The sequence below is a fragment of the Aquarana catesbeiana genome, linkage group LG10 (assembly GCF_042186555.1).
Source record: "Aquarana catesbeiana isolate 2022-GZ linkage group LG10, ASM4218655v1, whole genome shotgun sequence".
Lineage (NCBI taxonomy): Eukaryota > Metazoa > Chordata > Amphibia > Anura > Ranidae > Aquarana > Aquarana catesbeiana.
Genome location: NC_133333.1, coordinates 18,835,582 through 18,857,035, shown reverse-complemented (window position 1 = coordinate 18,857,035; position 21,454 = coordinate 18,835,582). Strand labels below are relative to the sequence as shown.

The 21,454-nt window shown below is 45.1% G+C and overlaps 1 protein-coding gene across 1 annotated transcript in view; it reads right to left on the bottom strand.

The window, feature by feature from the left end:
• Positions 1-21,454, bottom strand: part of LOC141110421 (uncharacterized) — a 366,841-nt gene that overhangs the window by 320,091 nt on the left and 25,296 nt on the right. The window contains exon 5 of the mRNA XM_073601766.1: positions 19,350-19,472. Within this exon, the coding sequence (XP_073457867.1) occupies positions 19,350-19,472 (123 nt within the window). The remainder of the gene's footprint in view (positions 1-19,349; positions 19,473-21,454) is intronic.

The following is a 21,454-nucleotide window of genomic DNA, read 5'->3' as shown; positions in this document are numbered from 1 at the left end:
CTCACAACACCCATTCCCCACCCCTTCACACCCTAACCCTCCCTCCCCCTTCTCTCCTTTCCTTCCCTTTCCCCCCCTTCCTCTTCTCCCCCTCCCTCTTCCCCCTCCTCCTCTTCCCCCTCCTCCTCTTCCCCTCCCCTTCATTTCCCCTTCCCTCCCCCCATTTCTATCCTACCCCAACCCCAATTCCCCTCCCCTTCCGCCCATCCCCTTTCCTCCACTCTCCCCCACCTTCTCCGTCCTGGCCAACCCCCCCCCTCCTTTAGTCACCTCTTTCTGTTACCTTCCTCCACTCCCTCCCCCATTACACCCACACTATTTTAGTGATTCATTTCCCATTTATCTTACTCAGCTACCTTACTAATTTTTGCACATTCTGTTGGCTAGATTTCAGCCGAAGAGTCTCTTCGAGCCCCAATGGCGTTTTTCCATGTGCAGACACAAGATCCTCATTTGGGTGAGCGATTGATGATGGGCATGATAGTCGACAGCTTATCCTATTGTACCATTATTATTTCTATTTCAATTTCCTTATTGTATCCCTAGTTAATGTAATGGTTTTAATCTTGTTTTGGTTTTATGCAGTGTTACATATAATTGTCCTTAAAATATCCCCTGATGAGCCCAAAGTGGCGAAACATGTCGGGATAACCGCTCCAATGCAATTTTCGAGTGATTATATTTTGTTATTGTCACAGACCTAGCCGGGACAGAGGCTGTTGGAGAGGACTGTATGCAAGCCTGTTGCCCACAGATTATGGGCCCTAGCATTTGGGGGAATGGTGCTCTCTGTGAGCTGTATGCCTGGGGACCCTGGGGTTGGTGTTACTTTGGATTCAGCTCCATGTCCCCCAAAAACACACAGACTCTGGGAACCCTTTATATGCCATATTAGAATGGTGACTGATTTATACCGTTGGGACTCGTACTGTTAAATGCTAATGTCATCAATTCTGCTATAATGGGTTTATTGTAAATAAGTCTAGTGTGGCTCTAAGAGTCTTTTCACCCATTGTTGTTTGTTCTAATTAACCCTGTGTTGATGTTTATGGTAATGTGTGTAAATTGAATGAGCTGATCACATCGTCCTCTATACAATGTAGGAGATGGGACGACTCCTATTGGAGCTCATGTTAATTAGGTTAGCTTTGAGTCATCCCTGCTGTATAAAGGTCTGTGAGATCTCAAATAAAGAGTAGTTCTGATGTACTCCAGGACTGGTGTTGTCTAGTTCTTGGGGTTCCTATAGCCAGATCCATTGGGCTCGTGTTCCAGAACTTAGGAAGCGGTATATGACGGAAGCACTCAAGCGTAGTGTGGGACGTTCCGTGACATTGGTGGCAAGCAGCGGGAAAGCTTCCTGAAGTCTGGGACATCCAAACCTTCAACTGGATCCAAGATCAGCATAGCAGACTTCAGTCACCCCAGCGGAGATATGGACCTGGCATCAGAATTTCCGGGGCTGCTGCGGATCATTCTTTCAACATACACCAGGACTGTGTCTGAGGATGAATTCCTGGAGCTCAGGCAGCAAATTCGGGTGGAGCTCTGGATTGCAGCCCTCCGTCTCGCTGGTATAAAACAGGGCAAGTGCTTTCCAACCCAAGAGAAACGGGCCAGTGACCAACGGGCATTGCGGATGGCATTCCTGGGAGAGCAGCCCCAGGAGCAATGGGTGACTGAGTTGGACAGGCTGGTCCAGCAGGAGATAGAGCTGGACAATCGTTATCGGGCTCTGCAATGGCACGCAGAGGAGGGATATTTAGGGGAGACAACAGAATGCTCTCCGGAGGGATATGACTTTGGTGGCCCTGGATTGCTGTGGGAGAACCTTACAGATCTTTTTATGTTTGGCGATGAAGGGGAACCTGACCTTGAGGACATGAGAGACTATAGAGAGTCTATGCTCCGTCTTGCAGGGGTTTCAGAGCTCAAACCTGATCTGGACCATTTGCTAAGGAAGGAACAGCATCTGGAAAGGGCATACAGGAAACTGCTAGAACAAGTTCAGCAGCATGCCAGAGAATCGGCAGTGGAAAATCTGGAGACTGCCGTCCCCAAACCTGAAGTGCTGACAACAGGGCAGAGCTCTGCTAACCTCTGCCCAGCACTGATAGCATCTTCTGGGTTCCATGGACAGGAGATGGTGAACCTCTATCCCCAGACATCAGTTGCAGAGACATGGGATTTGATAGACTTTTCTGCTGAGGAAGAACAACCTGATGAGCCTCCAGCAGAAGAGCTGCTATCAGGGCCAAAGTTCACTGTGTTCTGCCCAGCACCAACAGTGGCTTCAGCCTTCCTGAGAGAAGAGGTAGTCGGCCTTTCTCCCACAACACTGACAGGGACATGTGATTTTCTGCCAGCAGCATCTATGGAGTTAAAACAAACTTCTCCAGCTGAAGATCTGGTAACTGAACAGAGGGTCCAAGACCTCTGTCCCACACTTTTACCAATTCCAGAGACTGGGGATTTAATAGACATTTCTGTAGAGGAGGAACCACCTGGCAAACCCCCAGCAGAAGTGCTGGCAACCGGACAGAGGGTCCAAGACCTCTGCCCCACACCTGCAGCAATTGTGGAGGCTCAGGCTGAGAAGATGGCAATCACTTCCCAGCAGCAGATACAGGGGGAGAAGGGAGAGGAGGTGTGTGTTGTCCCTCCCCAACAGTTGGCCAGGGTGGAGGAAGTGGGCTTTCCTCCCCAGCAAAGATCCGTGTACCTGGGAGACAGTACCATCGACATGTCGTCCCAGCAGCCAGATGAGGGAATGGAAAAGGAAGCAGCCGGCTCACCTCCCCAATGGCAGCTACACAGTTTGGGAGTGGAGGAAGCCAGCCTCCTGCCCCAACAGTTAGCCGGAGCAGAGGATGCGGAGTCCCCAGCAGAAGTGCTGGCAACAGGGCAGAGAGCTACCAACCTCTGCCCAGCACCGGCAACAACTACAGAGTTCCAGGGAGGCGGGGCAGTCGGCCTCCCTCTCCAACAGTTAGCCCGAACAGATGGTGTGGGGTTTCCAGCAGAAGGGCTGGCAACAGGGCCGAGGACTGCTGGACTCTGCCCTCAACTAACAGAGGATGGATTTCCTGTGAAGGTGGATGGGACTTCAGTCTCCACCTGTATACCCCAGGGATGCTGGGCAGTGGGCCCCGATTCCCAACAGCATGACAGAGTGAGCCCAGACACCCTGTCTTCTCTCCAGCGGCAGAAAGGATTCCAGGGAGAAGAGCCAGTCCAGGCCTCTCCCCAGCGGCAGATATGTTCTCTGAGAGAGGCAGAGGTTGGCTGGGTGAGTAATGCTTTGTTTGGAACAATTTATTTGGGGTACTGTGTGGGTACAGGCAGTAGAGGACTGGAACTATGGACTAACTTCGGAGTCAACCCGTCTGGGGTCTCCTCCTGTGTTAGTCTCCTGCCGAAAGGGGAGAAATGTCACAGACCTAGCCGGGACAGAGGCTGTTGGAGAGGACTGTATGCAAGCCTGTTGCCCACAGATTATGGGCCCTAGCATTTGGGGGAATGGTGCTCTCTGTGAGCTGTATGCCTGGGGACCCTGGGGTTGGTGTTACTTTGGATTCAGCTCCATGTCCCCCCAAAAACACACAGACTCTGGGAACCCTTTATATGCCATATTAGAATGGTGACTGATTTATACCGTTGGGACTCGTACTGTTAAATGCTAATGTCATCAATTCTGCTATAATGGGTTTATTGTAAATAAGTCTAGTGTGGCTCTAAGAGTCTTTTCACCCATTGTTGTTTGTTCTAATTAACCCTGTGTTGATGTTTATGGTAATGTGTGTAAATTGAATGAGCTGATCACATTGTCCTCTATACAATGTAGGAGATGGGACGACTCCTATTGGAGCTCATGTTAATTAGGTTAGCTTTGAGTCATCCCTGCTGTATAAAGGTCTGTGAGATCTCAAATAAAGAGTAGTTCTGATGTACTCCAGGACTGGTGTTGTCTAGTTCTTGGGGTTCCTATAGCCAGATCCATTGGGCTAGTGTTCCAGAACTTAGGAAGCGGTATATGACGGAAGCACTCAAGCGTAGTGTGGGACGTTCCGTGACAGTTATCTACTTTGAACTCTAGATGTATCCTTGTACATGTGCACATAATTTATACCACATTTTTTAACCATGTTCTGTATGTAACAATAAAAATCTTGTAATTAATTTTCTATACCTACTATGGATTGAAATTACTTATTTCTCCTTGTTGGCACCTTAAAAGTCCCACCAAAAATACCCCTCCTTTACTATATTACCAAAAGTATTGGGACACCTGCCTTTACACGCACATGAACTTTAATGGCATCCCAGTCTTAGTCCGTAGGGTTCAATATTGAGTTGGCCCACCCTTTGTAACTATAACAGCTTCAACTCTTCTGGGAAGGCTGTCCACAAGGTTTAGGAGTGTGTCTATGGGAATGTTTGACCATTCCAAATAGAGCTTTTTTTTGTTGGTATTTGATCACCTCTGCGTTTTTTATTTTTTGTGCTATAAACAAAAAAAGAGCAACAATTTTGAAAAAAAAAACGCAATATTTTTTACTTTTTGCTATAATAAATATCCCCCAAAAATATATAAAAAACATTTTTTTTTCCTCAGTTTAGGCCGATATGTATTCTTCTACATATTTTGGTAAAAAATCGCAATAAAGCGCATATTGATTGGTTTGTGCAAAAGTTATAGCGTCTACAAAATAGGGGATAGATTTATAGCATTTTTATTACTATTATTATTTTTTTACTAGTAATGGTGGCCATCTGAGATTTTTATCGTGACTGCGACATTATGGCAGACACGTCGGACAATTTTGACACATTTTTCGGACCATTGGCATTAATACAGCGATCAGTGCGATTAAAAATGCATTGATTATTGTAAAAATGTCACTGGCAGTGAAGGGGTTAACACTAGGGGGCAGTGAAGGGGTTAATTGTGTCCTAGTTTATGTTCTAACCGAAGGGGGATGGGGACTGTGCAGGGAAGATAACAGATCGTCTGTTCAAGTCAAGGACGTCATATGATGGCGGGCGGAAAGTGATTAAAACGCATTTTTTTTAACACAAAGTTGTCCATTTATACAATATTTCTTGTGTGAGGATATCTGAATGATGCCTGTAGCTACAGGCATCACTCAGATATCAGCTTTTTCAGCCAGCGATTCCCTACACCATAATAATGATCATAGCGGCTGTTCCACTGCTTGAGCATTCTTACGGGGGGCGAGAGGGGACGTCCCACCCTCCCGCCGCCCTCCGGTGCTTCTACCGACTCATCCCTACGATCGAAGCCCAGATTGTTTTTTTTTTTTTTATTTCAGGCTTCCCAGCCTAGAGGTTAGATGTGGGGTCTTATTGACCCCATATCTCACTGTAAAGAGGACCTGTCATGCCACATTCCTATTAGAAGGGATGTTTACATTCCTTGTAATAGGAATAAACGTGATCAAAAATTTTTTTTTTTTTGGAAAAAAAGTGTCAAACTAAAATAAATAAAGTAAAATGAACAATAAAAAAAATTTTTTTTTTAAAGTGCCCCTGTCCCCGTGTGCTCGCATGCAGAAGCAAACGCATACGTAAGTCCCGCCCGCATATGAAAACGGTGTTCAAGCCACACATGTGAAGTATCGCTGCTAACGTTAGAGAGAGAGCAATAATTATGGCCCTAGACCTCCTGTGTACCTCAAAACATGTAACCAGTAAAAAATTTTATAGCGTCGCCTATGAGGATTTTTAAGTAGCAAAGTTTGGTGCCATTCCACGAGCGTGTGCAATTTTGAAGGGTGGCATGTTAGGTATCTATTTACTCGGTGTAAGTTCATCTTTCACACTATGCAAAAACATTGGGTTATTTTTAATGTTTTGTTTTTTTTTAAAGCACAAAACAGTTTTTTTTTTTCAAAAAAAATGCGTACGAAAAATTGCTGCACAAATACCGTGCGAGATAAAAAGTTGCAACGACCGCCACTGTATTATCTAGGGTCTTTGCTAACAAAACATATATACTGTTTTGGGGTTGTATGTAATTTTCTAGCAAATAAATCATGATTTTTACATGAAAGAGAGAAATGTCAGAATTGGCCTGGGTGCTCCAGAACACCTGAAGGTGCTCCCTGTATGTTGGGCCTCTGTATGTGGACATGCTGTGTAAAAGTCTCACAGCTGTGGTATCGCCATACTCGGGAGTAATAGCAGAATGTGTTTTGGGGTGTAATTTGTGGTATGCTCATGCTGTGTGTGAGAAATAACCTGCCAATATGACAATTTTGTGAAAAAATAAAAAATACATTTTGATTTTGCAAAGAATTGTGGGAAAAAATGACAACTTCATAAAACTCACCATGCATCTTTCTAAATACCTTGGAATGTTTTCTTTCCAAAAAGGGGTCATTTGGGGGGTATTTGTACTTTTCTGGCATGTTAGGGTCTCAAGAAACTAGATAGGCCCTCAGTACTTCAGGTGTGATCAATTTTCAGATATTGGCACCATAGCTTGTGGACTCTATAACTTTCACAAAGACCAAATAATATACACCGATTTGAACTTTTTTTTACCAAAGATATGTAGCGGTATAAATTTTGGCCAAAATTTATGAAGAAAAATTACTAATTTGCTAAATTTTATAACAGAAACAAAGAGAAATTCAATTTTTTTACAGAATTTTCAGGGGTTTTTTTTATAGCGCAAAAATTAAAAAAAACAACGGTGATTAAATACCACGAAAAGAAAGCTCTATTTGTGTGGAAAAAAGGACAAAAATTTCATATGGGTACAGTGCTGAAAATTGGTTAGGAAGGGGGTTTAAGTGCCCAGTGGTCAAGTGGTTAATAAAGATTTGGAAAAAGAGGAAGAGGTATAAGAGGGATGCTGGGGATGGGGAGGGAAGGGAAGAGAGAAGGAAGGGAAGATGAGGAAGCAGGGAAGGAAAAACAGAGGGTGGCGAAGAAAAGGAATGGGGGAAGGAGGCAAGGGGGGCTAGGGACAACAGAGTAAAAAAAAAAATAAGAAAAAAAATGGGAATAAGATATGGCATGGAGGGTTAGCAACAGGTAGTCAGGCCGTTGAGTATGGTAATAATAATAAGGCCAGGGTATATCATGGCCTTTAGGCCATGTATCCATCTGGTCTCGAGCTGTAGTAAGGCACGATTCACACTACTGCCTCTGGCATTCAGAGGTAGATGGTCAATGAAATCATTTGGGGGTCAAAGTTGTGGTATAGGCTCACATGTGTGCTCACAGCTGTTTCCATTTTTCTTTTGGCAATGGGACCTACATGATCACAAATTCTTTTGAAGAATGGGCAATTTGTTTTGCAGATGTAGTAGCAACCACATCGGCATTGCATAATGTAGACCACTCCAGGGGTTTGGCAGGTCACCTTATGTCTAATGGAGCGTATTTGTCCATTAGGAAGAGATATGTCACTGCTGTTGCTAATAAAGTGGCATACCACACATCCACTACATGAAAAGGTCCCTGTTTTTTTAGGTACTGTGGTGGGTACTATATTATGGTGACTGTGTACTATACGGTCTTTTATAGATTTCGCTCTCTTATAGGTAATTACTGGATGTGGTTTGATATTTTTATTAATCATAGGATCTGCTGAAAGTAATAGCCAGAATTTTTTAAGAATTTCACGAATTTGTTGATGCTGCTTACAATTTGGAGTGACAATTCTAATGCATTCTTTGGTTTCCCTATTATTGGTTGAGTAGATCAGAGCTCTTGTCTTTGAGTTTTGTTAAAGGCCTTCTCCAAACAGCTATGACTATAGCCTCTGTCACGTAATCTAGAGTATAGATCATATGCTGCTTTATGAAAGTTCCCATCATTGGAGCAATTCCTTTGTATGCGAAGGTATTGGCTGTATGGTATACTCTTTTTTTAACGGGACTAAATGGGAACTTTTCGCATGCAGTATGGTATTTCCTGCTGACGGTTTTCGAAACAAGGAGCCCAATGAGCCATCGCTGTTCAAAAAAATTTCAAGGTCTAGAAAATTAACTTTAATGAGGTCACAATTTATAGTGAACTTAAGATTGTATTGGTTGTTTCCAATAGTGGTCATAAACAAGTCCAGTTCATCTTTTGTAGCAGTCCAAAACATCAATACATCGTCTATGTATCGATGCCAGGCGGCGAAGTTGGCACGTCGTCCCTGGCAAAGAGTTCCTTCTCCCACCCCCCCACCCCCCAGGTACAGGTTGGCATACGATGGGGCACAACGCATCTCCATCGCAACCCCCTGCACCTGGAGGTATGTGAAGCTCCAAAAACAAATACATTACGTGTAAGAATAAATCTTAAGAGGTCAAATTTATTATAGTTGTTGGCTAATTTGCCCCTCTCTTTTAAATGGCCTTCAATTACCGATAGACCTTTTTTCATGAGGAAAAGTGTTGTAGAAGCTTTCGATGTCAATAGTTACCAGCCATGTGTTGGGAGGGAGAGTAACACATTCAAGATTTTTAAGCAGATCCATGGTGTCTTCAACATATGAGGTAAGTGACATCACATGCAGGTTAAGGTATTGGCCTACAACACTGCTAGCATTTTCAGTTAGACATTCACATCCCGATACAATGGGCCTGCCCGGTGGTGATACTAGAGATTAATGGGTCTTAGGAAGGGCATAAAAAGTTGTGATTTTCGGATTTTTTACATAAAGAAAATTCTGAATATTTTCATCAATAATACCTTGATGGTAGGCTTTTGTGATGATACTGTAGTATTCTTTATTATAGTGATCTATCACAGTTTTGGTAATGGATCTGTACCAGTCTTTATTTTACCGTCTGTTTCTAAATTTCACCCCTACCTTTGAGGGAAGTGGGGACAGACGATCTGCAAACAGGGACTGGGTTTCCTCTCTTATATATAGGATAACCTAATATGAATCTGTATTATCTACAATGTAAACCGTCTGGCTGGCCTAAATTCATTTTGTTGACTAACTCATGCAGTATGCACTCAATATTGACTTTCATTATCTTTTTACCGCTGACTTTGAGACAGATACTTATTACCATACATACTGGTTTTAAACAGACAACATTCCGCAATCTAGGCACCCCTGGCTCTCTTACAGATTTAGCTTGATTAAATGTAAGTATGCCAAGCAAATTTCCTCCATTCACCTTCACACCTCCACACTGTTAGTACACACCACTCTATTTCTGGTTTTCATGTCACTTTTATCATCACCCCCAGCGGGACTTCTCACTGCACTTCTCAAATTATCCTTTTCTATTCCTCCCCGCCCCCTCCACACTTTTTTCCCCCCTACAAATCTTTCCTCCCTTCTCCCTCCCTCCCCACCCCTCCTTTTCCTTCCGTTCCTCATCTTCCCCTTCCCTTTTCTCCCTCCCCCCTCCTTCCTTCTCCTTTCTCCTTCTTATTCCTCCCACACCCTATCCCCCATTCTTCCATCAGTTCTTCCCCCTCTCCTTTCTTCCTTCCTCCTCACACTCCTACACTCCTCTTTCTTTTCTCCTCCTTTTCCTCCCTTTCCCCCCTTTCCTCCTGTCGCAGACACTGGCTGCAAGGACCTTTTTCTGTCCACATTCACCCTGTTATTTGGTATTGCTATATTAATCTTTTTTTGTTACATTTTTGAGAGACTATTTTTTTGGACTTGCCCAAAGACTATTCTTGGTTGTTAATTCTGAACAATACATGATTCTTGAAAGAGCTGATCACATTGACCTGCGGAGACGAACTGTCTGGTCACCAGGGCTGCCTTAAGTGTTGTATTAATTAACATGTTAATTATATTATTGTCTTTTAGGTTTTTGCTAGAGGGGAGGGGGGGAGTATCCATGAGTCAGCCCTACCTCGTTATCTAACCCCTTGTGTTAAATGTGTATAAAAAGGCTGTATTCTGTCCAATAAAGCATTCAAAATTCTACAAGCTATTTTCAGCTAGACTTGTATTCAATACAGCTATAATAATATATCTCTCTGATGGTCAGACTGGAGGAAGCGGTGTTACTGACGGAAGCACTCAGTAGAGTGTGGGATAGGATCCGTCACAATTGGTGGCAAGCTGTGGGATGCTTCCTCTTGCCTAGGCTCACCCAAATCACCACCGGGACCCCCTGCTCCTAACAGCAGATGGAACATCACTACGCCAGACTCAAGCGCAGCACCTTGAAGGATCTCTTGGAAGCCCGTGGAAAAGTCTCCAGCAACAAATCCAAAGCGACTCTCATCACCGAACTAACGGAGATTGACCAGGCCAGCAACCCACCAGCAGATACCTCAGAGGCGACAGAGTTCCAGCGTGATGTCCAGTGGCGACTGGCCTTGTATGGTACTCACCCCCCACAGGAGGTTATTAGTCAAGTGTTACGAGAGGTGTCCCAGCTGCGAATGGCTGAACTCCAGCGGGACCAAGGAGCGTCAGTTATGTTCAACTGGGAAGCTCCAGCTCCGCATGTTTCAAGATGGTGAAGATGAGATGGATGTTTACCTACAAATGTTTAAGCGGCAATGCGGTCTCCAAGGTGTCAATAAAGCAGATTGGGTCACGCTCCTGGTCAGCTGGCTCACAGGAAGGGCTGCAGAGGCGTACAATAATGTCCCTGATGAGATCGGCCAGGACTATGACCGGGTAAAAGAAAGATTATTGGCTCGCTTCGGCATTACTCCAGAGGCACACAGTTTAAGGTTTCACAACCTCCGCCGAAAGGAGAGAGAGCCTTACACAGAATGGGCTCATCAAATGACCCGAGCAGCGGAGAGTTTGATGACCGGGTGCCAAGCTGTTACCATGGCAGATGCGCTCCAGCTAATCCTCCTGGAACAATTCTATGATCATACCCCACATGAAGTTAGAGACTGGGTAAAGGATCGGCAGGCCAGTCACAGTAGATGAAGCTGCCACCCTAGCTGACCAATACGTGGATTCAAGGCAGACTGTACAACCAGAGCCTAAGACCCCAGCTCGGCCTGTCCCCAACATTCCACAGAGCGTTGCCCCTCCACACCAGCCGTCGATCCCCGGCCCCACTCAGCTACCATCTTCACGAGGAAAGGGGGACCTCTGCTACAGATGCAACCAAGCAGGACATGTTAGGAGGTTTTGTCCGCAGAATGTTTCCCAGGACGCGCGGAACAGGCCCCTTGGACCTGCCCGGGCTGCTGCACACTGTCTGGAGAGAGATGATGTGACTTACCCAAGTGAGGAGAATATTGGAATTCTACATGAGGCAGACCCTGTGCAAGCTGCCACTACAGATAATCGTTTGCACCATCGACAAGCCGTGTGGATTAATGGTCGGGCTGCCCATGGACTGCGGGACACGGGAGCTACTATTACCCTGATACAGTCCCGAATGATAAACCCGGCAGAGCAGACGGGACGGTCTGTGGCTGTGCTGGTGGCCGGGGGAAATGTTATGCGGGTCCCCACTGCCAGGGTTCACCTTGATTGGGGTTCGGGGGCCAAAGAAGTGGAAGTGGGAATAATGCAGAACTTACCTGCAGAGGTTTTGCTGGGCAACGATTTAGGACGTTTAAATTCAGCCTTCTCCCTGGATGTATCCCCGGAAGCCTATCCTGTTACCACCCGCCAGCAAGAACGGATGGAGATGCGCTCCCTCGAGGTCAGGGGTGACAGGTAAGATGTTTCAGGGATGTTGGTGCCATTTCTTTGACACTGTCGCCTATCCATACCATCACTTTCTACTATAAACTGCTAAATACTTTTTCTCATCAGCAGTACATAGCAGTCTTGTGACTTCTATCAGTGTCTGGTTAAAGCTTGTAGGAGGAGTTTCCATTCTCCTCTGACTGTTCTATGAGGCTGCAGGACCCCTGACCCTCTGTCTAGACAGTGCTGGTTGGCCCTGTGCTGATCACATGTACTCTCCCAAGAAAAAAAAAACTCTAGCAATTCACACCAAACTGAGCATGTCCCCCCAAGCTCTGTTCCAGCGGCGGGGTTGCCACCTGTCCGGGATTCACCCGGACAGTTCGGGTTCAGAATTATGTGTCCAGGTTTCAGACTGCCTGAAACCCGGCACATTATTCAGACCAGACTATTGCTTCCAGATACATCTAGATGAGAGGTGCTGACTGCCAAGGGGTGAGTGAGCTCACCATCTATCCCTGTCTGTGACTGAAGTCTCCCCTCTCCCCCCAATCTCTCTCCTGCCTCTGAGTGAGTACACTAAGGTAATTCAGGGTTCTCAGAGCACCCCTTACATCAGAGTTCCCCTTTACACCAGAGGCCACAGTGTCCCCCCTTACATCAGAGTCCTCTCTGTACATCAGAGTTCTCAGTGTTCCCCCTTAAATCAGGGTTCTCAGAGCCCCCCCATGTTAGAGTCCCCAGAGTTCTCCCTTACATCAGAGTCTGCAGAGTCTCACCTTACAGTAAAAGGGGAACCTTGCAAATTCAGATGTAAAAGGGGAACTCTGTGGCCTCTGATGTAAAAGGGAACTCTTCTTATTAACTTCGTATGATTAGAAATGCTACTTAATAGCAAAATATATGTATAGTTTATACTATAAACAAAAAATTGCTGTGTGCCGCTAAAGTGTTCGAGTTTGACTAGGGTTGCCACTAAGGTAGCAACTCTAACACCACCCCCCAAATCCATGTGCCCATCCCCTAATTTACATGCAGGGCTCTGAACGCATGGATTCCAATGTTTTTTTTTTTTTTTCTAGAAGCACATGATTAGAGCTGGAAGCTATAATTGGCCTATTATTCGCTTTTGTCTTTCTGATTCTCCTCCCGGCCAAGCCAGGTTCAGGTCCTGAGATTGGCTGAGAGGAGAAGCGATTCTATTGGCTGCCGAGGAGGAGGAGGAAGGAGATGCAGGGGAAGCCGCACCGGCGTGAAGCCAAGAAAATGGGAGAAGCAGAGGCCTGCTTCCTGGAGGAAGCCCACGACCTAGATGGGGTAAGTACGGGACCCCAAAAAATATATCACCAGACACCACTACTCTGTTCTACCAGGAGATGGATTGGGGAGGATCAGAGAAGGCAGGATCAAACAGCCTTTTTACACAATGCAGAAGATTAACCCCTTAGGTTCCAGAGTGAGTATAACAGGCATGCTTTACTGTATATACAGACAGATTGCATTGTTGTGGGGTTTTTTTGTTGAGGCATTTAGAAGAAAAAGTCATTTAGAGTGTGGTTGTTGACATTTCCCTGCCGGCTTTTTTTCTCTCTTTTTTTTTTATTAACAGCATGTGGATCTCTGGGATCCTCCAAGATACATAAGAGACCTTAAGGCCGGGTTCACCTACACTATATTACCAAATAAACACCGGCGGCCCATGCATGACATTAGACGCTAATTGCTTTGCATCTGTATGCCTATTTATAGTCCTCTCTTACCATATTAAACTGCCAGACCTCCCAAGGGTAGCCATGCTATGACACTGTTACAAGCTAAAACGGCATCTAAATCTGTCTTTCCATAATATCATGGTATATTACTAGAGTTTTCATATTATGCTCTAAATTATAGTTCACCTCTATAATTATTTTCACTTGCTGCCGCCTGTGTTGGAAACTTTACCTCCCCCATGTTTGAGTGGGGGAAGGTGATCTCATATTTCATATTGGTTTTAAAACTTGATTCATATACCGTATATACTCGAGTATTTTTGTGCTGAAAATGCCCCCCTCGGCTTATACTGGAGTCAAGCACTTTTCTGCAGCAGAGAATGACATTTTCCGAACCGACTTTGGGTCTCGTATCTCGGGGCCATTTGGTGCTAGGAACCCCAGATTTGGTGTGCTGGGGTTCCTAGCACCAAATGGCCCCGAGATATACGGGGCCCCAAAGTCGGTTCGGAAAATGTCATTCTCTGCTGCAGAAAGTGCTTGACATTTTCCGAACCGACTTTGGGGCTCCTTATCTCGGGGCCACTTGGTGCTAGGAACCCCAGCTTTGGATATGTTGCTGGTTCCACTGGGTTTGCACACCAAATGTGGGGTTCCTAGCACCAAGTGGCCCTGAGATATGGGGCCCCAAAGTCGGTCAACTGTGTCCATCTGCAGCAATGTCATTTCGGGACCCTTTGGGTCCAGAGACCCCAAATTTTGGCTGCAGCTAGGGGACATCTAGGAACCCTTAACTACCGAGTTTGAAGTTCGGGGGACCAAAGGGGCACAGTGAGGCTGCAAATGGGCATTGTTGACCCTCTTTTCCACTTACAGTAGCTGCGCATTTCTCACCCTCATCTTATACTCGGGTCACTAAGTTTTCCCAGTTTTTTGTGGTAAAATTAGGTGCCTTGGCTTATATTCGGGTCGGCTTATACTCGAATATATAAGGTAGTTTATACTAAATTTAAAATCTATCCATCTTACCTTCCGCAGCTACTCATTTTAACTCCTACAGACTTTTGTATGCAGTTCAAGCACCCTTGGTCTTTTTTCCAATTATTGTTTTGTTGATGTAAGTAAGCTACTTTCCTCCCAGGAATACCTTATCACTTTACACTAGCTCACTTTTAGTTACCACATTTCTTATGGTTCTTAAATGCTAACCATCCTACTTTTCACACTTCTTATCACTCCCCATTCACAGTCCAATTATTCACTCACAACACCCATTCCCCACTCCTTCACACCCTAACCCTCCCTCCCCCTTCTCTCCTTTCCTTCCCTTTCCCCCCCTTCCCCTTCTCTCCCTCCCTCTTCCCCCTCCTCCTCTTCCCCTCCCCTTCATTTCCCCTTCCATCCCCCCATTTCTATCCTACCCCAACCCCAATTTCCCTCCCCTTCCCCCCATCCCCTTTCTTCCACTCTCCCCCACCTTCTCCGTCCTGGCCAACCCTCCCCCTGCCTCCTTTAGTCACCTCTTTCTGTTCCCTTCCTCCACTCCCTCCCCCATTACACCCACACTATTTTAGTGATTCATTTCCCATTTACCTTACTCAGCTACCTTACTAATTTTTGCACATTCTGTTTTATAGATTTCAGCCGAAGAGTCTCTTCGAGCCCCAATGGCGTTTTTCCATGTGCACTACCCATTGACGGTTTTTCGTTACTTGACCTTGAGCCGCAGACACAAGATCCTCATTTGGGTGAGCGATTGATGATGGGCATGATAGTCGACAGCTTATCCTATTGTACCATTATTATTTCTATTTCAATTTCCTTATTGTATCCCTAGTTAATGTAATGGTTTTAATCTTGTTTTGGTTTTATGCAGTGTTACATATACTTGTCCTTAAAATATTCCCTGATGAGCCCAAAGTGGTGAAACATGTCGGGATAACCGCTCCAATGCAATCTTCGAGTGATTATATTTTGTTATCTGCTTTGAACTCTAGATGTATCCTTGTACATGTGCACATAATTTATACCACATTTTTTAACCATGTTCTGTATGTAACAATAAAAATCTTGTAATTACTGTATTTATCTGCGTATAACACGCGCCGGCATATAACACGCACCCCAAGTTTAGGAGGGAATTTTAAGGAAAAAAACTTTTAGGAGGGAATTTTAAGGAAAAAAACTTTTAGGAGGGAAGTTTAAGGAAAAAAACTTACATTTAAATGCCCATCATTGCAGCCTTGTCAGTGTCCATCTGTAGCCTTGTCCATCATTGCAGCCTTGTCAGTGTAGCCTTGTCAGTGTCAGTGTAGCCTTCTCCATCATTGCAGCATTGTCAGTGTCCATCTGCAGCCTTGCCCCTGTGTCATTTGCAGACTACTGCAGTTTAAAAATGGCCCCGCCGCTCTCGGCCGCTCCCAGCGGCTTTCGGCCATTCTCAGCGTGTCTCGGCCGCTCTCGGCCATTCTTGGAGTGTCTCGGCCGCTCTTGGCGTGTCTCGGCCACTCTCGGCGGCTCGCGCGGGACTGCGAGAGCTGCTGAAAGCCGCGGAGAATGGGCGAAAGCGTGCGAAAGCCGCCAAGAGCCACGGAGAATGGCCGAGAGCGGCCGAAAGCCGCAAAAAGGCTCACAATCAGCGGGGGATCGGCGTATAACGCGATTTTCCCCTGATTTTAAGGGGAAAAAAGTGCGTGTTATACGCCGATAAATACAGTAATTTTCTATACCTACTATCGATTGAAATGACTTATTTCTCTTTGTTGGCACCTTAAAAGTCCCGCCAAAAATCCCCCTCCTTTACATTTACTATATTACCAAAAGTATTGGGACACCTGCCTTTACACGCACATGAACTTTAATGGCATCCCAGTCTTAGTCCGTAGGGTTCAATATTGAGTTGGCCCACCCTTTGTAACTATAACAGCTTCAACTCTTCTGGGAAGGCTGTCCACGAGGTTTAAGAGTGTGTCTATGGGAATGTTTGACCATTCTTCCAGAAGCGCGTCACCATACTTTTGGTAATATAGTGTATGTGTGAATTTGATTTTTTTTTTTATCGCGTCCAATTCACATGACATGCGAGTGTGACCAGGCTGGATGGAAAGTTTGGAGCCTGGTCCCCAACCAGGCTACCATAAGGACAAGGAGGCAATTGGACTATCGCGGTACGGTAGAGCGGTAAAATAGCCATATAAGACAAAGGTACAAGTGTGAAAAAAGTAAAACTATAAAAGGTTTTATTCATGCAAATACAAGATCAATTACATATTAAAAATAATGACAATTCATATATATCACCAACATAATCAACCCCCGGCTCTCAATGGAGCCGGTTCACACATGTCCGGGGCGGCCGAGATGTGAATTCCAAAAGGGTCCTGTGCGTGTTTTGGGTCCAGTTCGGGTGCAAATTCAGGCAAAAACTTGGATCTGAATTGCACCGGACCCCAGGCTGGAAACCGCAGCCGCACAACTGTGAACCCAGCCTACTTGTCATGTATGTACCTCCAATCTTCAGGAGCAGATGCAATAATCAATAAGCATAACATAAGGTAAGTTGATGGAACTGGCCAATTTAACAAAAGGGAAATTGGAAACATAGAGGGGCTTGAGAGGCAGAAAGAGCAGAAGTAGTTGTAAATAACAGCAATATTATGGATATATAACCCATAGACAACTTACAATTGAGCTGTGATTACATGCGAAAGCGCAATGGGTCCTGGCCAGTTCCATCAACTTAGGTTATGTTTATAGATTATTGCATCTGCTCCTGAAGATTGGAGGTATCCATGAAACGCGTCGAGCTATAGAGATGCCTAGAATACCATTTTTATCCAAGAGTGATATTCCACAACATGTTTATTATTCTATTGTTTTATACTGGCCCTTACCAAGTATTTTATGAACTGATTATAATACATGAACATAGAAATTGATATCTGGTGGCCTCCCTCTCTTTTGATATCATGTTGTTAATGTCATGTACCATTCATGTTACCTATGTGACTTTTATTACTATATGATTGTTATGTCCAATAAATGGTATAATCATAATACTGGTTCATGTTATGTTACTATGTACATGTCATAACACTGCGTGATTGGGTTATGTATCTTTGATACCCACCAGCCATTCTCTGTTCATGCTGTTCAATTCGACCGCATGCTTCATATAAAGTCCCAAATGTCTTTCTTTTATCAGTGGGAGAATGGAAGCCCATGCTTCTCGGCCAATCAGGTCTCAGGACCCGCTTCCTGATCAGCCTGGGAGGAGAATCGGGAAGACAATAGCGAATATTAATTTGCTATTGTCACACAAGTGGGTGGGCTCGGGGTGCAGTGCAAACAACCATCCCTGGCACTTACCCCAACTAGCTTGCGGGCTCCTACTGGAGGCAGGCAACGGATAGATTGCAGGCTCCTTTGGGCGGGTTCTGGGCTCCTACAGGCAGTGGGCTCCTACGGGTGGATTGCGGGCTCCTACAGGCAGTGGGCTCCTACGGGCGGATTGCAGGCTCCTACGGGCAATGGGCTCCTATGGGCGGATTGCGGACTCCTACGGGCGGATTGCGGGCTCCTACGAGCGGATTGCAGGCTCCTGTGGGCGGGTTGTGGGCACCTATGGCGGATTGCGGGCTCCTATGGGCAGATTGCGGGCTCCTACGGGCAGTGGGCTCCTATGGGCAGATTGCAGGCTCCTGTGGGTGGGTTGCGGGCTCCTATGGACAGTGGGCTCCTATGGGCAGGTTGCTGGCTCCTACAGACGGTGGGCAGTGGCTCCTGTGTCCTTCTCCTCCTCTTTTGCATCAAGGCCACTTCTGCTGTTCAGCTTCTCCCTCCTCCTCCTAGGCATCCAATAGGATTGCCTGTCCTTTCAGGTGAGGGGTCACAAGACCTGCTTCCTGATTGGTCAAGGAGGAGGATCAGTGCGGCGACAGCTAACATTCAATCACTATTGTCACACAACTGGGTGGGCTCAGGGTGCAGTGCCCTGTGCCCCCGAGCCCACCCTTTTTGAAGCCAATTAGAGCCTCTGGCTCTAATCACGTGCTTCGGGAAAAAAAAAAAACATATTGGAATCCATGCGTCCATGTAGATTAGGGACCGGACGCATGGATTGGGGGGGCGGCGCCCCTGCGCCCCTTATGGACGGGCCACCACTGACTGCACGTAGTGATTAGGGTGTGCCCAGGCACACCCTCTGCGCACGCCTATGAAGGTGACTGAGGCTGGGGTATGTCCTGAAGGGGCTGCCTGAATGATTTGCAAAACGTCTATAATGTTACTCAGGTCCAGTTGAATGCAACCAACTACTACTAGATATACCATTTGATGCCCCAGTTGAAGTCCAATTGGACGAAACGCATCGGGAGAGCTATACTCTTCCCTACACTTTATTTTATCTTTTTACGTGATCACGCTATTATATACTGCTTGTTGATTATTGGTGTTTTTCAATAAATACCCCATTTGATCTGCACCATTGGCGCTTTTTTATGTATTGTTTTGGGTAAAACCCATTCATCGGAGTTTTCCATGTGGCTGTGATTCGCCTTTGACCCTCCGGACTGGCGGTTGCGATTGGGATTTCTGAGGGAGGATTCCCCTTGAGATCTGGGGTTCCTTGGATCCATCACCCTCCATCCGTGATCTCTGAGCCCATCTGATTCGGTGTCACCGGCATCCGAATCCACCTTGTCCGGTAAGCTATTTCATCTGTTTCCTGTACCAGAATGTATAACCCATGATACGCAGTGAAGATTCTCCTTGCATGCTGGACTTTTTCATTAATTGTTCATTCCGGGACTATCTTTTTTTTTTTTTTTTTTTTCCTTATGGACACCATCGAATTTCACTTGTTCAGTGTGTGATACGAGTCACACCTATGTGTTTTGTCCCTGTGGCTAATACCACTGACTTGCCTACCATCATTATTTCTAGCGCTACATTTGTTTTTATTAGATATACCATGACCTCCACACATCGGAACCTTCATAGGCACAATAGAATAGTCTTTTTCTTACCTGTTGCAGTGCTGCTGGTTGCAGGGAAACAATAAAATTGTATTGTTACATCGTTATTTGTAGACTTATAGGAATAGTCTGCCACATCACAGAGGGTTGAAGTTGCGCAGCCCATCACACATCCTGAAGAAAACAAACCAATCTCAGAAATTTAGAAACACTTTTCAGGTAACACGTAAAATCACCGTTAATGAAGAATTCCAGGTATGGATATATTTTTATAATTACTAGACATGTGCACTAACGAAAAATTTGTTTGTTTTCATTTCATTTGTTTTTTGTTTTTTGGGTCATTAGTTATGATCGCAATTCTTAAATTAAAAAAAAATTCGGGAATTCTAAAATATTTGAAAAAAAAATCTGAAATTCGAAAAAAATCTGAAATTCAGAAATTTGATAGAAATCTGAAATTCAGAAATTCGATAAAAATCGGAAATTTCAGAAATTGGAAAAAAAAAACGGTAATTCGGAAATTCGAAAAACAAATATGAAATTCAGAAATTCGAAAACCTGAAAATTTGAAAATCTAAAATAATAACTAACTAATAGGGATGAGCCGAACACCCCCCGGTTCGGTTCGCACCAGAACCCGCGAACGGACCGAAAGTTCGCACGAACGTTAGAACCCCATTGACGTCTATGGGACTCGAACGTTCGAAATCAAAAGTGCTCATTTTAAAGGCTAATTTGCATGGTATTGTCCTAAAAAGGGTTTGGGGACCCGGGTCCTACCCCAGGGGACATGTATCAATGCAAAAAAAACTTTTAAAAACGGCCGTTTTTTCGGGAGCAGTGATTTTAATGATGCTTAAAGTAAAAAAAAAAAAAGTGAAATATTCCTTTAAATATCGTACCTGGGGGGTGTCTATAGTATGCCTGTAAAGTGACGCGTGTTTCCCATGTTTAGAACAGTCCCTGCACCAAATGTCATTTTTAAAGGAAAAAATCTCATTTAAAACTGCTTGCGGGTTTAATGTCATGTCGGGTCATGGCAATATGGATGAAAATCAGTGAGACAAACGGCATGGGTACCCCCCAGTACATTACCAGGCCCTTTGGGTCTTGTATGGATATTAAGGGGAACCCCGCACCCAAATTAAAATAAGGAAAGGTGTGGGGCCACCAGGCCCTATATACTCTGAACAGCAGTATACAGGCGGTGCAAACAAGACAGGGACTGTAGGTTTGTTGTTAAGTAGAATCTGTTTGTAATTTTGAACATTTTTAACGTGTTTAGCTCCAGCCAAAAAATCTTTTCTAAGCTTTTTGGAAAACATAGGGAAGGGTTATCACCCCTGTGACATTTGTTTTGCTGTCTTTCCTCCTCTTCAGAAGATTTCACCTCACTTTTTTGTCCCAATGAAAAATGTTTTTTGAAAATTTGGGTTTTTTTGTGGAACAAGGATTGGAAAGCATCAGTGGAAAGGAGAAATTGTTTTCCCATATTAACTCTTACAGGAGAGAATTTCCCTTCCTAGGGGTAGATTTCATCTCACTTCCTGTTGTCTCCTTCCGTTTGCAAGTAGGAGTCGTTTGTAAGTTAGATGTTTGAAAGTAGGGTCCTGCCCTATATACTCAGCAGAAATTTGGGCCTTAGGTGTTGCTGTGGCCACAACACTGTAAGCCCTCACAGGGCCCTGCTGTGAAATATTAGATCAAGAATTGTAATTACACGCCCCTGTTAGACAGGGGCAGAAAAATTGGGCCTTAGGCACTGGTGCTGGTGCCACAACACTGCAACCCCTCACAGACACTCTAGTTGGAACGCAGGAACGAGCCCTGCTGCAAAGTATTGCATCAAAAATTGTAATTACACGCCCCTGTTAGACAGGGGCAGAAAAATTGGGCCTTAGGCACTGGTGCTGGTGCCACAACACTGCAACCCCTCACAGACACTCTAGTTGGAACGCAGGAACGAGCCCTGCTGCAAAGTATTGCATCAAAAATTGTAATTACACGCCCCTGTTAGACAGGGGCAGAAAAATTGGGCCTTAGGCACTGGTGCTGGTGCCACAACACTGCAACCCCTCACAGACACTCTAGTTGGAATGCAGGAACGAGCCCTGCTGCAAAGTATTGCATCAAAAATTGTAATTACACGCCCC